The 21,958-nt window shown below is 46.2% G+C and overlaps 1 protein-coding gene across 5 annotated transcripts; it reads right to left on the bottom strand.

The window, feature by feature from the left end:
- Positions 1-964: 964 nt before the first annotated feature.
- On the bottom strand, positions 965-18,670 carry LOC135423580 (uncharacterized). Of its 5 annotated transcripts, none has more exons than XM_064673990.1 (12): positions 18,453-18,670; positions 18,264-18,347; positions 17,642-17,791; positions 15,930-16,050; positions 13,631-14,300; positions 7,460-7,640; positions 5,484-5,671; positions 5,329-5,388; positions 4,784-5,131; positions 3,993-4,068; positions 3,446-3,532; positions 965-2,683 (listed from the first exon to the last, which is right to left on the bottom strand). In XM_064673990.1, the coding sequence occupies exons 7-12, from the start codon at positions 5,656-5,658 to the stop codon at positions 2,236-2,238; spliced, it is 1,194 nt and encodes a 397-aa protein (XP_064530060.1). In that variant the 5' UTR covers positions 5,659-5,671; positions 7,460-7,640; positions 13,631-14,300; positions 15,930-16,050; positions 17,642-17,791; positions 18,264-18,347; positions 18,453-18,670; the 3' UTR covers positions 965-2,235. The 5 variants fall into 5 exon arrangements, with proteins under 5 accessions (XP_064530060.1, XP_064530056.1, XP_064530059.1 ...); XM_064673986.1 differs by having other exon boundaries at positions 4,784-5,134; positions 18,453-18,659; XM_064673989.1 differs by having other exon boundaries at positions 4,784-5,134; positions 7,460-7,636; positions 13,724-14,300; positions 18,453-18,659.
- Positions 18,671-21,958: the final 3,288 nt, after the last annotated feature.

The following is a 21,958-nucleotide window of genomic DNA, read 5'->3' as shown; positions in this document are numbered from 1 at the left end:
TTGTTTCGGGAGCCATCGCGCCCCACAGCAAGTCCGTTCTCTCGGGGTTTTCTCTCCCTCCTCTTGCAGTAATGATCTGCAGCTCATCAGAGGAGGCTCAGCAGGGGAGGACAGCAGCAGCACTTGTTTTAATAAATAACATTTGTGAGCTGGCTTTCAAGGCTGCTGCTCAGCGAGGGATCTGATGAGGCATCAGGAGGGAAGATTGAGAGAGGCACACCGGCACAGGTTGCCCAGAGAAGCTGTGGCTGCCCCTGGATCCCTGGAAGTGTTCAAGGCCAGGTTGGATGGGACTTGGAGCAACCTGGTCCGGTGGAAGGTGTCCCTGCCCATGGCAGGGAGTTGGAATGAGATGGTCTTTAAGGTTCTGCAGGATAAGGTTGTTTGTGCCTCCTCAATCTTCTCTTTGGTAAGTCAACATTAGAAACATCACTTGGGGCAGTGATACATTCCCTGAGCAGTGATACCAGCCTAAGGCCTTCCCTGTGGTGGGAAAGTAAGATGCTTCCAGCAAGGCTGCCGGATTTCCAGGTGTGTTTCTGCACTGAGGAGGTTTGGGGGCAGTTCTGCTCAGGTTGGGTGTCTTTTCAAGGACTGGCTGCACTCTCGGCTCTAAGTGATCACAACAGACCTGCTCCAGCTGCTGCTCGAGTCAAGGTCCTTGCAAAGGAGAAATCATCACCAGCATGTTTGCATAACAGAGAGTTAGGAAAAACATTTACACTGGGAAAACAGAAGGAATATCTTTAGTTGTTATCTACACCAATTTAACGTGACTGTTAGAAACATCTGATGAAAATAGTGCCAGAAACATTGCCAAGCGTATCTCCCTCCAAAATCAAAATGCTTCATAGCATTAGCCCTACTTTAATGATTCTGTTTTTCAACTAGAAAAAAGGCAGAGGGGGAAGGAAAATTCGGAAAATAACACGTTCCTTTTTTTTTTCCCTTTCAAAACAGCTCCTTGTTTTTCCAATACATTTATTTTGTCTTATTATTTCTCATGTAACTCTGAAGAAATTAAATACTTGAAAACACAACAAAACATATAAATTAAACCAAATGTTTTGATTAATGCAAAACCACTGACACTTCTTTTCCTGAATAATTTAAAAGTTAAGCTTAGAAAACCAATTTCTGGTTCGAGAAGCCTTTGTAAAGGAGAATGTTTGGCATTTTGCAGCACTTCTGTTAAGTGGACTGGTGTCAGCATCTTATTCTTTTAATGTTAAAAGCAATTTTAAGCCACCCAAACTCCAGCACTGGACTATTTAGGAAAAGATGTGTCTTTCTAGCCCTTCTCTATAGTCTCTCAGCAAACTCTCTGGTTGTACTTGGCATTTCTTAACTAGGATAAAAATACTGTATTTAAATTATGGTAACTGTGTCCATAGCATGTCTGATCTTTGAAGTAAAGATGTAACTACAGTGGGCCATATTTTGTCCTTCATCCCTCACTCTTGTGTCATGAAAATGCACAGGATTTCTCCATGGAAATAATCTGGTCTTGAAAGGAAAATTAATGCAAAGTAATTTCCACGGGTGGCCATTTCTATTTTTCAGGAGGTTTTTGTAAGTGAAGACAATTCTTCCATACAGCTACATTAAAATAGAGGGGGAAAAAAATGAAATTATCTTTCTCTGAAAGTTTTATGGTGCTGTTTATGAGTCTGCTGTTCAGTTACTGCAGGAAACTGTAAAACACATTCACTGGGAGCAAAGAGAACAAATACTGTCCCACAGGCAGAAGGAGGACACCAGAATCATGCAGAGAGAAGCCCTGTTAGGTGACACACACTCCATCCACAGCTGGACTCCCTATCCCAGAGCCAACATTTCTCCCTAACCCACTGCAAGGTTAAACACAGCTGACTTACTGACCCATACCTGGACCCAGTGGGAGCCCTCAGCTTCTGAGCACGTCATCAAAAAGTCATAGAGACAATTACATGCACCCACAGTGAGGTTCACACACAGACTGGGTAGGAAGGAACCTGTAGAGTGCTAGCAGATGTGCAAAAACTCGGCCAAGCTGGGCAGAATTCCTGCTCAATCAACGTGGACAGAGGTTTGGCAGTGAAAGGTTTGAGCTGTGTTTAGCACATGGTTCCCTTGGATTGGCTCCTTGGGGGAAATCAACTGGACAGCAGCAGATTGGACTCATCTTTTCCCGGGAGGGCTGCTCAGGTGCACACACAAGAATGGCAGGAGGAGACACCAAGTACCCCCCGTGCCTCAGAGACATTCTGTCTTAAACTTCTGCCTCAGGGCTTTCTGCACATTTTGTATCTTCTCTGTGATCACGGTGTCACTGAGGTGATCTCCAAACTTCTGCTTCAACAGCACCCTGATGATTTTGATGCAGCGTTCGTCCATCATGGGTTTTGCCTCCCGGAAGGTGTTGCCCCTCCGCCCCGTGATAGAGTGGCTCTGGATGTAGTCAGAGGTGAAGAGCTTGTAGAGCAGTGTCTTGCAGGCTGTGCTGATTTTCTGGTCAAACCTGATGGTTTCTTTGAGCTGTTCCTTGGTGTAGCCGTTGAAGAGCTCCACCACCTCGCACGGCTGCCGGTGGGGCTCCTCCTGGAAGGACAGGGATTCCAGCCTCTGCACCTTCTTCCTCAGAGAGAGGACATCCTGTTGGAGGTCAAACACCATCCTCTCCAGCTGCTCTATCTTCTCCACCCTGAAAAATTAAACTTGAATGTGTAAAGGCAGGAAGGTGCCGTGGCCTCACTGTGGATATTGCCAAGGGATGTAGCATCTCCACACAAGCAGTGATTACACATCTCCTGCAGGAAAGGCCAGGACAACTCTCTAACAGAGTATCAGCCCATCCAACTATGTCTGGGTGAGCAGCAAGGCAGGAGAGAAGAATGACATGGTCTGGACTTTTCAGTAACTCAGAAATGTTCAGTTTAACTCTCAGCTCCCCCTTGTCGTGCAGATATGGGGATTTTGATGCTCAATTTTCTTCTCAACTGTAAGGAAAAACGTAAGCCCTATCCTGCAAGTCCCAGGAGGCACATATTTGTGGTATTAAACAACAGAAATGTGGGAAATTGCAAAGCAAAAACAGTAACGTGAATCTTTTTGGCACACATTTCTTTGCAAGAAAACTGTCCTCTAGCATCCCTTTATAACTGGATACTTGTCATCAAAGTAATGAACAATAAAACAAGGAACACACAACCATGTTCAAACATGGTAGGTGTCATTTTGATTGTTATAGGAAAGAACTTTGTGGTTTCTGCACTGTTTTAGAGCCTTCTTGCATCTCTAACTCCAAGCCCTACAGTCAGAAACACCTGGCTCTGATTATAAAGAGACTCAGCAACTTTTGGTTCTTAAATTGCACCACTTTGTCACCCACCTGTGATCTCACTGCTCACTCTTGTAGTGAGGAAGAAAACACAGTTAAGAACAAGTGCCTTCTTTTGCTAATTACCTTTCCATCTCACCAGGACTGAAACTTTTTTGAACCCTCTCAAAGTCATCCATCTCTTGCAAAGCGTCAATCTTTTGCTCTTCACGGCTGGAAGAAACAAGCAAGTTAAACAGCACTGCCACAAACAGCTTCATGCTCATATTCATATTCATACCTGATGAGAATTATCTGTGATTCAAAGGCTGTAATTTAAAGCAAAGTCAATTCTTCTTCCATTTGCAGCAAGAATAAAATGGATTGAGAGGGAATCTCAGAAGTTTTTCCCATGGACAATCTCCTGTGCAACCCCTCTCATACAGATGTGGAGGACCACCCACTGACCCCCCGAAGGAACCAGGACTCCAGAGCAAAAGGGACTCAATTGCTCAGCTGTATTTACCCACACAAACTCCTGTTACCTTTTGTGCTTTGGGTTTAAGCCTCCGTTAACATTTACTCAAATCAAGCACCACCAGGGAATGGAAACAGAGTGGACAGACCCCGTGCTATGAAATCAATGTATATGGTGTGAAACATTCAGGGTCCTCACTGCTCTTTCAGGTGTTACCTGTTCAGACAGATGTGTTGCTGGCACTGGGACAAGATGCCATCTGACTTCCTCTTCATTGGCAAGGCAACATAATCTGCAGCAGGGATGGGAGACAAGCTGAAAAATCAGCTGTTGAGAAGGTCCTGAATCCCTCTGTCTCCAGAACAGAGTATCTAAGCACTCCTGCTAGATTGCATGGCAACAGATTATTCCCTTTGCACAAACAGAGTGATCCAGACATGTTTTCCAGGATTGATCAATTGGGATTTTGTAATTAGAAAAAGGTGGTATCTCAAGGGCTTCTCCTGTTCTCATCACAAAAGAAGCCATGGGCAAGGTAAGCAGAGCCAACGTGTCTCTGGGCACTGCTGTCAGCAGGTAAATAACACGCTAACATATTTTTATAAGTACATTTAACACGTGTAGTAGTGAGTGGAAAAACAGGGAAATAGGCAAATCTGGAAAGGTTTGACTAATTGAGACACAAGGCTTTTGGGTGTTTGACAGTTGTTCAGGCAGGCTACATTGCCTTTTGGCTTGTGGGGAGAGAACTGCTATCCCAGGAGACAGAGCTGATGGCTGATAGAGCAGATACCACACACCATCACAGAGGTATCTCCCTTTAGACAGCCTTCCTGGAGGAGATCTCCCAGATGAAAAGGACCACAAAATTTAACCTCTAACCTTTGTACCCCTGAGAGAAAGCACACACAGCCCCAGAGCAAAGCAGAGGTCTCCTGGCTGCTCTGCAGGTCCCCATCCCACTGTGTCGCTCAGGACCAGGCAGGAGAGCAAGAACCCAAGGTTACCTCTGGTAGCTGGACCAGCCCTCTCCTCTTCACCCTGGGAAGTCCCTGGCCCCGGCATGGCCATGGTGATAAAGGTGGATGGAGGAGTGAAGGCACTGGCTGGGTGAGGAGGACCTGCCAGTGAGCAGGGGCTTCCTGCTGCAGCACCCAGGACACGTCTCTCCTTGAGGATGGAGGAGCTGCCAGCGTCATGGGGCAGGCTGTCCTCACCTGCCCTCAGCAGTGGCTTTGCAGGGTAGGCCCTGTCACCATGGTATTTCCTGGATGCATTCCCCGGGGCCCATTTTGGGAAGGTTTTCCTGGATTTTTTTGGTGGGGATGGCATCATGCTGTGGACAGCCGGTTCTGCTTCTGAAAGGAAGGAGGGTGCTCAAGAAGTGCAATGGGGCATCAGTGTTGTGTATCTCCCACCTCCCTCCCAGTGCTTTTTACCCTGATTGCCGTGATGTGAAATTTATGATGGGACTACAATGTGCTCAGCATCCTCCCACCCCAAAAGCCCCACGGAAGTAGAAGGGTGCAACCTCCCAAAAGACCTTACTCACTTAACTTCTCCAGGAGCTGCCTGTCTTCCAGCAGCTTCTTCTCTAAAATATCCTTGTGCTCTGTGGGAAGAGAGGATTTTTCAGCGCTCCCTCTCGACAGGTCGGTCCCGAGCAGCCCCAAATTGCAAAGCCCAGGGCAGAGGGGTGTCACTCACCACTGATGCCTTCCACCATGCCCCAGTAGAGGCCACTGAAGCCGGGGCAGCGGGCCAGCACCTGCTCACCCACCGTGTAGAGGTGGAAGGGCTTGCGGGGCTCCTTGATGTTCTCCATGTTGATCACCCGGCTGCCGTCGGGCCAGCTGATGAGGACGTAGAGCTTGGCTGACATCAGGGCTGCCCACCTGGAGCAGGGGGAGCAGCAGGGGAATGTTATAGCACAGCTCTGGGCTCTCCCATGGTTGGAAGTGTTGGCAAACAACGCTCTGCCTGGGGCAGTGCAGCCTGCAGGTAGAAAATACTTCTCCCTGTATCTTTACTAGTTATTTCTCCTTTCCCATTCCTGCCCTTCTGTGCTTGCCCCATCCTAAAACCCTTGGCTGGGAGGATGCCCTGGCTCTGACTGAGCACAGCCCCACGTGCCTTCAGTGCATCCAAGTTCAATTTGAATTGGAACTGCAGGGACAGCCATGATATGTCTCACCTGGGGTCAGGCAAGACCAGCTCTCACACAGGACACCTTGGGCAGATGCTGGATAAGCCACTGAGCAGACACAGGCTGGTTCCTCTGCCTGTGTGAACCATCACAGCTCAAATGGCTTCAGTGGTTCTACAGCAATTTGCTACAGTGTAGAGCTGTATCTGTATGATATCAAGGCAGTACAGAGAAGAGACTCAAAAAGACTCAGGAGTATTCCAGGAAATGATCATTGCTTTGCCTGTGCAGTTATTTTCCCCAGTAAACATCAAAGTGCTTTGATAAGGAGAACAGCAAATTCCCTTCATTTCACACATGGGGAAACTAAGGCACAGACCAGTGACAGATATATCTAAGGCAGTCAAGTAGGAAAGCTGTAAGTAGCTGGATCCTGGGTCCTGGCCACTTCTCTGCCCACTGAGATACCCTCTTTCCCCTCCTGGATCTGCAGACCTAAAGCCCTGGAGAAAACAGAGTTCTCAGCAATTGAACAGCAGCCAGGCTGATGGTGACTTCCAAAACCTCCTGTGCCAGAGGAGCAGCTAAGGAGACAAAGGCTGCTGAGCTCAGGAGGGGTTTCTTTGCACCTTTCAACCATGGATGGGGACAAAATCAAGCAGAGATCACCTGCCAGAGCTCCTGAGGGCCCTGGCAGAGCGTCACCCCAGTCCTGCCTGCTCTGCTTGGCAGCAGGATTTGGCAGAAGGGTTCTGGGGGCAGGAGCTGAGCTTGTGTGCTGGGCACAGTGTGGAGAATGGCAACGGTGTCCAAAGCTGATGGGAGGGAGCTGGGGCAGGGAGAGGAGAGGCAGAGCAGGGACAAGGTGACAGGAAGGGCAGCAAGGAGCCAATGTATTGCAATTTCTTGTTTTGCCTCCACATCCACATTAAAGTCAAGCCTGAATGTGATTCCCCTCACTTGGAAGGTTCAAGTTCACCCTGGAGAACTTTCTCCTTCCCCCCCTCCACCATCATCAGCTACAGAAAACCTCCTTGCAGCAACCATAACTCTCCCCAAACCTGCCAGCCTGCCCTGCTGGCACAGTCTCACACCTGGTTCTCTCCAACCCCCTTCTGGCAGAGACACAGTGACATTTATTTTTATCAGGTAGCACCATATATAAATTATCCGGGTGGTAACTGCCTGACTCCCCACATCCCCTTCCCTGCAGCAGGAGACTGCCCCCAGCCCTCTCCCGAACGCAGGGAAGGCTACAGACCAGAAACTGAGATAAATGCATAACTCAGCCTTCTCCCTCCCAGAAACACAGCTCCACATTCCAAACAGCAAAAACCCCTGCCCAAAAAGCTCTCCAGAGGGGTTTTGCTTTAACATTTAAAGAATGATCTTTAAACACTGATCTTCATAGCTGCTGCTGCTCCCTCCTTCCCCACTAACCAGTTGTTCATTTACCCTGATGAAGGCAGCAAAACTACACAAACACACAGAGAAAGAAAGAGATCAAAATCCTGATAGCAACAGAGCTGCTCCTTGCCTGGTTAGCACTGCTCCAGGTGTTGAGTCTTGCAAGATGTCTCCTGTCTCTCCAGGTCTCAGCTGCCTGTTCCGGGAGAGGTGGTGACCAGACACTTCTTTGCCTTGGGCTTGTCCCTTCACCACAGTTCCTTGTCAGGTCTCCTTTGTCTGGCTTGGAAAGCTCCCACCTGCTGTCCTCACTGCAAAGAAAAGGAGAGCTTTGGCTTTCTTTTTTTCCTGGTTGTTTTGTTTCAGTATTATTATTCCTGTTATTTTTCCATATACATACATTATTTTTTTCCTTAGCTTGTTTCAGGTCTGTTTCTTACGGGGAGAGAGAGCAGAATAGAAGAGAAAAAGCCTTGGGTTTTTTGGAGCATGAATAAACCTTGCATTTCCATGAGTTATTCATGAATAATTCATGAAAATGCATGATTAATTCAGGTTCATGAATTATTCAGGAATAATTCTCGAACATTCCTGGTTAATTCATGCTCACACAGCGAGTGAGTCAGGCTCTAGGGCTTGGTGAATTCCTTTCTCCCTGAGACAGGAGAAGAGAGGCTTAGAGAAGCCGAATTGTGCACTTGCTGTTTACTGCCTCTTAGAAGAGAACATATTTTGGGCCCTTTTTGAAACAAGGACTTGAAGAAGAGAATTGAAATGCCTGCAGCCTCCTGCCCACAGAGGAATAGCACAGCACCAAAAGGAAAAAAAAAAAAAAAGAGAGAAAGAAATTGGACTTGCTCTCAGAGGAAAACCTGGCAGCAAGTTTTACTCCATTTCAAAACATCTTTTTTCCCCCCTGCCTTCAGATCTCTCCCTGGTTAAGATACATCTCAGCTGCTCCAGTTTTTACCTACTGTGTAACAAAAAGGACCATCCACAGGAGTTTCTGTACCACGAATCACAGGGACTTCCCAAGCCATTTGCCCATCTGTCCCTGCATGTGTGTGTGTAAACAGTCAAACAGTCTCTTCTCCCAGGAAACAAGCAACAGGACAAAAGAAAACAGCCTCAAGTTGAACCAATGGAGGCTTAGATTGGATATTAGGAAAATTTCTTCATCAAAAGGGTTGTCAGTCCCTGGCATGGGCTGCCCGGAGCAGTGGTGGAGTCACCATCCCTGGAGGGATTTATAAGACATGTAGATGTGGCACATGGGGACATGGGTTAGTGATGGGCTTGGCACTGCTGGGGGAGCAGCTGGGCTCGATGATCTTAGAGGGCTGTTCCAACCTAAATGATTCTGTGGATCTACAAAAAGCTCCTTGACTCAGTGTCCCAGCTGGGCTGGTGCTCACAATGGCACAGGCATCAAGCTGGCCATGCACAGCTCTGCTTTCCCTCTCTATTTCTCCAGAGCTGCCTGCACAAGCTGCCTGCCCAATTAGCCATCCTACCCCAGCCACTGAATGAGATGGAAATACAGCTAGGCAGTGAATCCAAACAGCACTGCCCGCTTTATCTTAGCCAAAACCAGCACTAGAAGCTGTTGGAAGAAAGGGAGAATTCAGATGTTCAGTGACATATTAGAAAAGGACCTTGATCAGCCTCACAGGGTAAGAAAATTTCTGTATGTCTTATTTGTGGTATTTACAGCTTAAAAATACACCTGTCAGCCCAGGTAAAACTAGATGTTAAATAGAGAATTAGCTGAGATTAGGTAAAACAGCAGATATAAATATAAAAGCAGAAGTATTTGACTTCTACATAGTAGAACAATGTTGCTGAAGAATGAAAACTGCATAGGAAGAAGAAATGGAAAAGCAGTGAAAAGTGGAAAAATAATAATAGAGGAAAAACAACAATGGAGATGAGATTGGATTCTGGATTGATGCAGAACCTGGTTCAAATAAAATCTTGGGCTGGCTTAAACAAGCATTGTCTGCTTTCATTTGAAGAACCAACAATATCCAAAGCATAACAGATGAACAGTCCTGGGGTAGAGGTGGGTAATTTGACTGGAAACCGCAGGAGAGGAAGGATTGCAGGAACCACAAGAGGAAGACAAATTGTAGTCTCATCAAACAACAGAAAAGTCAAGTGCCCATGTATAAATACACAGTGTTTGTGTTGAATTATTCCAGGAAAATGCGAGTCTGAAGTGAATCCCAGGTGTTTGACTTCATGAAAATTAGCGAGTCCTGATTAGATTTCCCTCCCGGCTGTGAATATGAAATCCCTGGCCAGATGCCTCAGTTCCGGCCGTTTTCAGGAACCTCTCTTCTGCATTTCCTGATTCTTTGAAAACAAGTCCCACACTGGGGCGCCGGTGCCAGCACACTTCACCCTGCAAGCTGCACTTGCTGAGATTTAGATTTCAGCCCTGACTAATAGGCAACAATAGCTCCTTTGTGATCTTACCCAGAGATACACCAGATGAACCCTGTTCAGCATCTGTTTGAGTGCTGCCTGGTCTTTATCAGAACAATCTTAATTGATGTGTGAAGGGATTTAATTAGCAAACACAGGTGGTTTTAGTCTCCCTTTTCATTAACCTCTGCAATGTTGCTCTTCCTTTGGCTGAGTTCAGCAGCCTGTAGAATTCTAGAATGGTTTGGACTAGGAAGGATGTTCAAGACCACCTCATTCCACTCCCCTGCAGAGACACCTTCCACTAGACCAGGCTGCTCCAAGCCCTGTTCAACCTGGCCTCAAACACTTCCAGGGATGGGGCAGCCACAGCTTCCCTGAGCAACCTGTGCCAGGGCCTCACTACCCTCACAGGGAAGAATTTCTTCCCAGTACCAAATCTATCCCTGTCATCTGTCAGACTGAAGCCATTTCCCCCTCATCCTGTCACTCCAGATCCTTGTCCAAAGTCCCTCTACAGCTCTCCTGGAGCCCATTTAGGTACTGGAAGGGCTCTAAGGTCTCCTCAGGTTCTTCCCTTCTCCAGGCTGGATAACCCCAGCTCTCTCAGCCTGTCCATGTAGCAGAGGTGTTCCAGTCCTTAGAGCACCTTCGTGACTTCCTCTGGGCTCCCTCCAGCAGCTCCACATCCTTCTCATGCACTTCACCATTTCAGAACGCAGCCACAGTTCAATAATTGAGCTGCATGGCTCGCTAATTTTTATCAACATGATGAAATGACATGGGAACCCTCAAGTGCTGTGGTTCAGTGGGAGCAGACCTGAGACCAGCTCTGCATTCCTCCCACGCTGTGGGGAGAAGGGTCCGGGCAGCGCTGGGAGGGATCAGTGTTGCCAGGGCACATGGTGGACAGAGAGACTCAGGCACTTAGTGCTGCCCCTTAGTCACCAGTCCCTTCTGGGATGGCAGGTTGGTTGATGGAGTCATTAGGATGGATCTGGGTGACAGTTTTGCAGTCAGTGGTGACAAACCTGTAGCGTAAGTCACTGTCTGTACCCGAGAGCGACCACCCGGTGACATTCTGCATTTGTAATGAAATACAAGTCCCATCTCTGCCTGTGATACAGGGAACAGTGAAATACAACCCAGGCTAATGAGGCAGGAATTAACTGCATTTTAATTAAAGAATGTTTCTTTTCTAATAAGCTAGAAATTATCTAAATTACTCAGAAATGGGGAGTAAAGCCACAATCAGGGTCAGCAGCCAGCTAGACTGGTACATACAAGTCCTAACTACCACAGCTGGTTAAATGCTTTCCTAGATTGGAGCTTTTCCCTGTTACTCCCCATGTGACAGAGGCCAGAAAACAATGAGAAAATGAGAGTCTAAATGCACCAGGCAGAGCTTTGCAGGGCTGCAGAGGCTGCGTGGGCTCCTGCAGAGTGCACTGGCTGGCAGGGCTTCACATTTACCTAATGTAAGTTATTATTCCTTCTCTATTATTGCCCTGAACTGACTAAGATATTTTTTAGAGACTAAGGTATTTTATTTCTCTCCAGAAAAAGATTTCCCTTGTGTAATTCCATTCCCAAACCCCTTCCTTTTCACCTAATCAGCTTCCCACTGTTTTGCAAAGCCTTTTTTCCAGGCTGTCTGTATTTATTTGACCTTTGCACTCTACAACATCTGTTTCTTTATCTGCTTGGCAGGCTGATTTCTTGGGGCTCCTTTGTAATCTTGGCAGTGAGATAGCAGAAGCACAGTTAGCAAAAAAAAAAAAAAAAAAAAAAGGGGAAAAAATCACCCCAAAAATGGCAGGAACTTTGAGGGAGGGTAGTGCTATAAAACACGATAGCTTTTAAATATCCCCAAACCTTTTACTGATGCTTTCAAGAATTTAACTTTAGCCTCTTTCTAGTATTCAAAAGGACATGAAGGGGGCTAGCAGGAATTAACCCAACTAAGGAAGTACCAGAAATTAAAGAATAGATCATTCGCATGAGACTGAAAAGGAAGAAATTATTTTAAATTACAATTACAGCTGTAGGTAGCTGGGAAACAGAAACCTGCTTAACCTCAGGTGTATGAGCAGCTCATGAGAAAGTGACAAGACTGACCACACTTTTAAAACAAAGCACATGCCTGCCTAGTCACAAAATCAGGGCCAAAAAACATGAAAAACCTCAATGTTCCACACAGTAACAAACCCCACTGAAAGAGGTGCTTCTGATGTACAGGTCAATGCAATTTAAAAAAAAAAACTAAAACTCCAAAGTGCATTTTTGAGGTTCAGATTTCCAGAGTGAAACGGTGAAAAAGCAGAAAAGAAAAAAACCATCCCAGCACATCATCTTACAAGAGCAGGAAATAACACAGCAAGAAAGGGCTGATGTGGAAAATTCATCTCATCAATCACCTCTTGGATCCGCACCCCTGGGCACTCACCACCCTTTTCCACCTCATTCCTGGATGGAAAGGTGCTGCAGGGACATGAGATCTGTGCTTGGGAGCACCAAATCTGAATGCTCAGCCTCCATGGAGCCAGCACTGTGCTGCCAGATGCTCCTGCTCATCCTCTGAGTCACTGCCCCCGTTACCTTGGCGAGCGCAGCCGCAGGTACTGTCAGAGGAGCCCCAGAGCCAAGAGAACATGTTGTTTCCTGCTACTCCACCAGCACAACCCCAATTCCGGATTCTCATCATGTTGCTAATTCATTAAATACAGTCAGGAGCACGTTAGCAGTTGCAGAAGGGACTCACTGGGTGGCACACACTGCGTGAGCACCCATGAGCACATGCATGGTGCTGCTGCCTCCAGCCCTCTCCACGGCATCCCTGGGGACACAGAGCTCTTGCCCTCAGCATTCCTCTGTTGGTTCCCACTCCCAGTTTTTGCCCTGTTTCTGGCAGAAAGCACAAAGAGCAGTTCATCAGAAGGAATGAGGTCTGGGTTGATTTTGGACAAGAAGCTGTGCCAGCTGGGACCAAGGTGCCGCAGGGGATATCTCATCCCTCTCCACAATGTCTTGGGGTGCTGCACTCTGGATCAGAGCTTCTACAGCAGCACCTGATCCTCTGCCAAATAACATGAAATCCTCAGATTTTACCTGTCTTTGCCACAGCACTGATTATTTCTCACAGGGCCTTTGATGCTGCTGAATAATTTATTAAATTCCCTCTTTGAGTGAAAGGGGGCAGAGCCCTTGCAGAAACGGGTGCATCGAGCAAAGCCACCCTGGTGTCACCGTGCAGGCAGTAAGTGTGTGGCAGGATGGTCTCACCAAGGACACCATCCATAGGGATGCAAAGGGAATGGAAAGCACTGTCAAACAGCCTTGTAGCAACACGCTGTAAAATCAGGCAGAGGAATTGTCCTTGACCAGCCTTCTCTCCAGGCCCTGCTTTGGGAGCTGGCATTAGCAAATGGGCTCTTGTGTGAATAGATCTGTCAAAATCCATGTGAGCGATTCCCACCCCAGCCCTGCCTACTCCAAGTGGCATAATTTTGGTACCTGACTACTTCAAAGGTGAAAGCATATCCTCTCTAATTTGCTAAATTGAAAAATTTACTCCTCTCAGGAGACAACCTCATCTCCACCTTCAACCTCTTCAGCTTTGTACACTCTGTTCGTAACATGAAAAGGTTTTTCCTTAATTTCTTCTCCAGGAAAGAAGGAATTGATCTCTCATTTGTAGCACTTTAAATTGACATGTTGACTATAAAAATCCACCGCTCATCTCATCAAAGGCTGATCTAATAGTGCCAATTACTCCAGTAATGGAGATCCTCACAGGGATGGGTGGATTAGTAGAAAAGGGAAGTAGGGGTGGGAGAGACAAAGTGACAGGATTAAGATGGATGGGTCCTCTCACATGCAAGGAGGCACAGGAAGAAGTGGAATCTGGGAAGACAGCATTGTTTTAAATCAGGATATCTCCTATACATGGCAAGACAAGACATGACACATTCCTCATCTTGTCGACAGGAGGGATTCGACCCACTCGTCTCCAGCTGTGGAAATGTGATGCAGAGTCTGGTCCTCACTCATCTGGGTAAGTGACAGAACTGATCTGAGCTCAGCCTGGAATCCTGTGGATTGACAGCATGGACTTGTACAAGATGTAACTTGAATGCTTGTAACAAGCCCGATATCCACTGACAGTCAGTGGCAGGGCTGTTCATCCTTCCCGCTCTCCAGGTATTGCTCTGGTAAAATGCGCTCTCTAGTGTGGGCAAAGCAGCAAAGATGGAAGGTTCTGAGTCCACCAAAAAGCCATCAGCCCATTCATTCCACAGCCCTGCTGCTCAGGACCATCAGTTCTGCACAGAGCAGGCAGCGAGCTCGTCACCACTGGCATTGCCCGTGGTTTTGAACCGGGAGCTGTGGATCACCATCAAGCTTCAAGCATTTTCTAGTGTCAAGTGCTTCACATAGTCCCCTCCAGATTCTGGTTCCAAGTCAGTTCAGCAGTAAGTTTGGGGAGTGTTTAGATCAACAGAGTCTCACCATCCTGCAGTGGAGGTTTGTGGCCTCTCTCCGACCTACAACACAGTAAAAAAAAAAAAAAAAAAGATCTGCTAAGGTCACAATGAAAAACCCTGAGCTAAGCTTTCTTTAAACTCTCTCACCTCATAATTTTGATTGTGAAATGCTATTTAGGAAGACCAAGACTGACCAAAAGAAGGACATTTTTGTAGATTTTTGTAAAAGTGGGGTTTTTTTGAAGGTTTAAGATGGAAAGATTTTCACTGAAGTAATTTTTCTCTTACAGTTTTTTCAGCATCCTGTTATTTTGAGTTTCCGCTTTTATCTCCTGCCAACCTTTACCTGTCCAGAGCAAATAGTTTCCCTGACAGCTTCCATCTCTCTGTGCCATTTCCTGAGCATTACCTGCATGAAGCCTTGGGTGCTCACTGAGGAAAACTCACTTCTTTATATTCTTTGCAGAACTAGGGAAGGTCTTGCTTGCTCAGCTGGGCACTGAGATAGTTTGCTACTCAAACCTACTCTGTATGGCATCACTGATGTGTTTTTGACTGAAATAAATCTGTTTGTTTTCTACTCTTAAATAAAGAGTGAGCGGCTCCGTGAGCAACACGAAGGCGCAGGAAACACAATCAGCCTGTTACTCAAACACCATTTCTGAAGGGATTGTGCTCTGCTTTTTAGAGAAGATTAAGAGCTCAATTACAGTAGAGGAAGAGTCTTTCATTAAATCACACATAGAACATAATAAGGACAAATTATAAAGCTCTTCAGAAGCAAATCTGTGTCAGACTGCTGGGTAAGGAGGCCTTTCACGGGGAGCATCAGTTGTTTCTCCTGCCCTTCTGAAGAAATGAGTCCCACACACCTCATCTAACCACATTTTTAAGGAAAGCACATCACCAGATACCTATGGGGCATATGAACCTGGAGATAAGGGATTCAATTCTTTTTTTCCCCCCCAAGCATTTTAAGGCACTTCATGGCAGAGCTCAAAGGGGACAACAAGGAGTTACAGGGCTGTCCAGAATCCTGCACCTGGGAAAGAGTGAGTCCAAGTTTAGTCACAGATTTGTCATTGCTTGATTTTGTTCTGTTGTTATTCTGTTCTCCTGAAATAAATTATGGTTAATTAAAGGCAGTTAGCTAATTGGATTGTAAGCAGGTGCTAGTGGAAAAAACACACCATTCCCCTTTGAAACCCCAAACAGAGATTCATTGAAATTCCCTTGGAAAAGACATCCCAAAAGCTCCTAATCTGTTGATAAAAACAGTCACCTGAAAGGAACAAAAAGCAACATTTTTTGGGAGGTTTCACAACAGCAATCCCCATCAAGCATTAGGATTGTCATTAACACACCAGAAAACCCTTCAAAGGCTCAAAAACCTTTCTTGGGAAGCAGTGCCAGAATGCACGAAGTTGAAAAATGATCCATGAAGGCCTCACATTTCCATCAAGGGCAGGATGAGATGAGTAGGAGAGCATGACTGGGGTTCTTCAAAAGCCAGACTGTAGAGCAGAGAAGGGATTAAATCCTGATATCCCTCCAATTATCCAGAAGTGGATCAAGCCATGTGAGAGAGCTCAGAAAGCAACAGTGCTTGTGACAAAACAGCAGCATGTAAACAGAGGGAGGAAGAGAAGATACAGCTGAATACATCCTAGTGCTCATCTTCGGACTGACCTGATGTCATTGGTGCAGTGAGTCACAGACATCTCCAAACGTGGGTGGCAGAACTTAAAAGTCCACTGATAAGCAACAGAAATAATTAAGAGCATAAAAGAGTGAGAATAGGGATTAGGACCTGGAGAAGAAAAAACATAAAAAGGCTAGGCATCATGTAATACTGTGCATAATGAGAGTAAAATAGATGTTGCTACTCATTATATATCAAAATAATCATAGAATACTTTGGGTTGGAAGGGACCTTTAAAGGTCACCAGGAATGACATTCAAAAGAAACAGAAAAACAATATATTAACTGAGAAACCTATATTGAAAACAACGTATGATTAGAGCCAAAACAGCAATATCTTATTTTTGATCTGAAGATTTATCAATAACCAATGCTGTCTGGCACTAAGGGAAACACTAAAACAAAATCCCTCTGATCAGATTCTCCCATGCTGTGCTATCAGACATCTCCCTGCTCCTGCAGAAACATTGGACTTCGGGAGGTGACCCCAGTGTGGCAGCATCACGTGTGAAACACCACCTCAGAAAAGTGCATCACTTCTACCCAATAAGGCAGTTTTTACTTAATCACTAAACTTTGCTGGGAAGCACTGGGTGCAGGATAAACCGGCACAGAAAAGGGATGTCTCTGTGGAGAAGTGGGCTGGGTTAATTTCTCATGAGGTCGTTAACTGCTGGTTTCATTAGGCTGCCTACAAACAAACCTTAATTGCCTAGTGGTTACTGCATGGTGAAAAGCCATTTTGGTTTGTTAATGTTCTCACCTGCCAATGAAATTATTTTTAAAATGCCTTGTAAAGTTTTTCCCTTCTCAAAGAATGTGTGATAGACTGGTGTGTGAAAAAACTCTCCTATAGAAGAAGTGTACTTCTTTTTTTCCCCCAACCATTCCATAAAAGCCCCCACTCACTTAAGAGCTTTTTATATAATTTCAAATATTTGCTACATGGCCAATTATTAAAAGAGCCCTGAATCTGTGGTTCAGTTAATGACCATCTCCTGCATATTTTTTTACATGTTTTTTCCTTCCACAAATGCATCACCATGCACGAAGTCACATGTGTTGGAGGTCAAAAAAGTCTTGCAGAGATACTGGAAACCTCCTGTGAAGACCCACTTTAAGGAGAACTTGAGCTATTTTCTGGTTCTGAGGGTGAAGATGCTCAGGATCTTCCATTTTGTCCCTGAATCCTGCTCTGGAAAGACTAGAGCTCAACAGAGAGCTGTGGGAATGATTTATATTGCATTGAGAGGAGCCAAGGTCATGCAAGGGTCTTTCATCAGGAGCAAACAGCAGCCTGGAGGATGGGGTAGACTGAATCCATACCACCAAATGCCCATCCTTCACCTTAATGCAAAGCTGCCACAGCTGCCCCCAGAGTTGCCATGTATCACTTTTTATATTCCTCCTGTTGTGTATATTTTTGAGCAGCTGTAATATGTGGCTTTTCATGGTGATCCAGTGGGAAACAGCTATTTGCCTGCTGTGATATCCACTAATAACTAATACCAACACCTCATTCCCTTTGGTTTTGTTTGGGGTTTTTTTGCCTATTTGTTTGTTGGAGGGTTTTGTTTGGGGTTTTATGGTTTTGTTTGTTTTGGTTTGGGGTTTTGTTTGTTTGAGTTTGTTTTTTTTTTGTAAATTACTGAAGTTGAAACTGCCAAACTCAAAAGAATGTAAACCAGGCTTGACTCACCAGAAATTACTTCTGATTGGGTTTAGCTGCCTTAGACCATTTGCAGGTTTTGCTTTACACCATCAGCCTGCCTGGGCTCTGTCTGCTCAACATTTCACAAAGGGAGAAGCCAACTGATGCTGCACTGAGCTCCCTTTCAAACAGCAAAACCTGCGTCAGCACGACAGAAAAGCAGAAAAAAATTAATACAATATTCATGAGTTAGAGCAGAGCAAGAGTCCCACCATCTGCCCCTCTGCTGTTATTAATTTTGTACATTTACAGACAAAGCTGGGTCTAACGCTACCATCTCTCCTTTCAGTCCCTGATGTTATTTGCCACCCTCCAGCTTTGATACCAACTGATCTAACTCATTGCTGTCCATGTGGAGCAGAGGGGAAAGGCATCAACGGGTTCTACATGGACAAACATTCCCTTTGGAGACCCCCCTCTGTCACCAGACTCTGGTACAAACATAGCATGACTTGATCCTCCTAGTTAAAGGCATGATGTTAATTGGCACACATTTGTCCCTTGGACTTTCCAGCACAGCAAATGCCAGTGCTCATAATCCCTGCTCTGCAGTCCCTGTTCAGGCACCAAAACATCTGAACCCCCCAGTACATCTCTAATTGGCACCTACCAGTGGAGAGCTACGGGGGGAGAACCTACCCCCAGCAACCACACAGAAAAACAAAACACTTGACATTGGTAGTCTGGGTCAGAGCTGAAACAAGAGAGAAGGTATTTTAATGCAGATTAAAGAGGGTTTTTTAATGCTGAGTTCATTCTCCGAGAAAACAAACCTAATGAAAGCTTTCAGTCTCCTCACCTGCCACGGACGTGTATTGCCGAGGTTGCTCCTGGGTTATGACTGATTTTTGTTAGTCGGTTTGGGACTCTAATATCCCTCCTGGTTAAGGTGCAGAGATGATATTTCAGAGCCAGACAAGCTCAGCACAGCTCCTGCAACACACAGAATTTCCAGATGCAGATATTCAGGCCATGCAAACTGACACTTTTTCATCCCAGCGCAAAGGTAACTATTAGGACGTCACCAATGTACTACACGCTTCTCAGAGCTGTCCCTTCTGCCCAGCCCTCCCAAATCCCTTCACAGACTTTGTTCCCAAGCAGTTATTGATGGCTTTCAGTAGCACGTGGAATTTCATCCTGGTTTTCCTTCATCTTCTCCTCCTGAGCTGTCTCCAGTCACGGTGTGTGGGCACTGACAGCGCAGCATTAACGCGTCACCTCGTTGACACCAAGGTGCCTGTCACAACTTTTCATCAAAAGCAGGGAACAGATGATTCTCACTGGGTCCCACACAGCCCCGTGGGGACCTTGCGTGGCTGCAGCTCTGGCACCAGCCCTGGTGCACAGGTGACACCCGGCTAGGGGCACCCAAGGGATGAGGTGGCCCGAGCACCACGAGGCTTCCACAAGTAACGCAGCCACCCTACAGCACAGAGCTGGAGGAGCTGGGACTCTCCTGGGGGAAACAGCAGCAACGTTAAGCTCTGTTGGAGTTCAGCAGGACCTGCATCTTGCATGCTTTTGTATGGTTTTACCTACTTTTTAGCAAACCATTGAACAAGCAAACCAAAACCTCACTGGAAAATATGTGAATAATACTTAGCTCTTGGTGAGACAAAGACATATATGTTTCTCTGCATCACATGACAACCCCAGTTCCTGAGGAGTGGGAAATAAATTTATCTCCTTGAAACAGCCCCTTGCAACTACCCAATGCAGCTCCAAAGGAAGCAGAGCTCAAGGAGAGAAGCACTGCAGTGAATCCTCCTTGATCGCTCTTCCCCGTGCCTTGTGCTGCTTGGGGAGTGACAGGTTGTAATGACAGGGAATTTGCAGCAGCCTGAAGCACCCAAGCAAGCACCAGTCACTCTCCAAAATGGCCCTTCAAGAGCTGATTGCAAAATCTGGGATTTTTTTTAAAAAAAGTTATGCCAAAAACGTCAAGTAACTCTTCATCTGCAGAAAAAGAGCCAAACTCACTCTGGAATAATAAGGATGAGCTGAAAACGCCCCAAGTATTTTGACCCCTTTGGTATTTAGACATTTCAACCCCTTTCCTAAAGGAAGGATGCATTAAAGATGCATGGGGGCAAGGCAAAGGAGGTGATAAGTCTTTGAACACCCCTGGCTCAGGAGATGCTTCTCTATGTTGGCAGCGTTTCATCCTCATGCCAGGCTGGAACATCTGCTCCCGGTCACCTTCGGACACAGGGCAGGGACAGACCGTGTTGTTCATCACTCTCAGTTCACCACCTGGGATAACATATTCACATCCCATTGCCATTTACGTAGGAATTTCAGGAGACACACAGAAGGAGCCGCCCATTCACAGGGAAAAGCATTAATTTGCACAGCCCAAATCCCCAGGACGCTGCAGACTGCAGCAACCCAGACTCTGCATTTACACTTCAGCCTTTGTGCCTTATTTTTCCCCCCCTCTGTAAAGTCCCCCCAGGTCCATCCATGCTCAAATTCCCAAGATAATTAAAAGCAGCATTAGGACCAGGGATGGGCAACGCAAACGATTCCAAGGCACAGCAGAATTTCTCTTCTCAGGGCTGACATTTCCACCCAAGGTGAGAGGAAAAGCCGACATGAAAGAGGTGTGAAATCAAAGCAGTAATCAAATTTAGGTATAATGAGAGAAGCTGGAGAGGTTTTCAGTGTTCAGAACAAGATTAGCAGCTCCAGGCACAGGAGGAACGCGGCCTTTTCCACCCTGTAACAACTCCGTGATGCAAATTGCATTTCAAATCCCTCTGCCCAGCTCTGGGACCCATTCAGCTGCCAACGTGGTGCTGAATTTTTAAAGCAAAGTGGAGGCTGTTTGGAGAGATGGTTTGTAAATAAATATCACGGAAGACAGCTTGGAAGCACCAGCCAGAGCAAAGACCAGCAGAGCCTGGCCCTGGGGTGCAGCACAGCCACCCAACACATATCTGAAACTCCAAGAAATTAATGCATTTTCCACTTGTTTTCCTCCCACAGGAGATATAGAAGGTGCTTTATGGAATCCTTGCCTCCTCCAGGCTGTTTCAGCATGCAGAAGAGCACAAGGATGAAGATTACACCATGTACTGCAGCTGCTTCCAATTCCTGCCTCAAATCTCTCCGAAACCTGTCACTACTGAGCCTTCCCAGAGCCCCAGCCTCGCTTGGTCCTTGCAAGATTTCAATGCTGAGGAGCATGAAGGAAGATGAGGGAGCTTGCAGAGACCAGAGACGCAATTGCTGCCTCAGGTGCATTTCACTGCCCAAGTTAGTGCCTCTAAAACCATTAAAATCAACCCCTTTGACAGCATTAAGCCAACATGAGAACATCAAAGCCTGCAAATGGTTGGAAGAGTCATTTCTTAATATTTCTCTCCCAGTCTCCCATTTCGTGCTGCTGTTGCAGGGGCTTATCCCATCACCCAGCAGCTGCAGCAAGTCCTGGCAATCAGCTTCAGATGGATTTTTAGCGCTGAGCAAATACGAGGCAATTTTACTCAGTCCCCAGTGAAAGAGATTTCAGCTAAATCAGATAACTTCTGTGTTCTGAGGCTGGTCAGGCACTAACTGCTTCCAGATCCCCAAGTCTGGATGTAAAACTGCTGTAATTTCATTATGAAGTGGAGCTGATGGTGTCACCCAAGTGCTGGCTTTGGGGTAGAAGGTGAACATGCCCCAAGGCACAGCTCCTACAGCAAGAGGAGAGATACAGCAGGAACAGCCCCAGACCTGCCAGCTTCCCTCATCTCCTGCAAATAGTTCCTCAGCAAACTGCAAACCCTTCCTTTTCTCTCTGCAAAAGGAGCGATTCAAATCTCCAGTTGCCCTCAGATTCAGCCCTGCCTCCGAAGAGGATGGAGACACAGCAGGAAGAGGAGGGATTAATAAGTCCTGAGTGGGATGGGAACTACAAGGATCTGGCTGTGTTCACTGTCCATCACATCCAGCACATTTACAGCCCAGGGGGCTGGGATGGCCCAGCAGAAGGACAGCGGCTGTCAGGACACCTCATCAGGCTGCTGAGGCCCTGGGCATCCAAACAGGCACTATGACAATTAAACCAGGCCAGGCATTGCTTCCCCAATAACAATAAGGCCATGAAGCAGGAATGAAAACTCTCTAGAAAAGTTTTAACTGAGTAATCTCAAACGTTAAAGGTTTTAAAAGTTACTCCAAAATATCAGTCGGTTAAATTTCTTTAATTTTATATACAAGGTTATTCTGTCTCAAAATAATTGGGATCTATATAATTGCATTTCCAAGCACTAAATTCAGACCAGCCACGAAGACCACAAGAGGCAGGAGAAGAAA

The sequence above is a fragment of the Pseudopipra pipra genome, chromosome 17 (assembly GCF_036250125.1).
Source record: "Pseudopipra pipra isolate bDixPip1 chromosome 17, bDixPip1.hap1, whole genome shotgun sequence".
Taxonomy (NCBI): Eukaryota; Metazoa; Chordata; class Aves; order Passeriformes; family Pipridae; genus Pseudopipra; species Pseudopipra pipra.
Note: the sequence above shows the minus strand (reverse complement) of the source record. Positions and strands in the feature narration are given on the sequence as shown.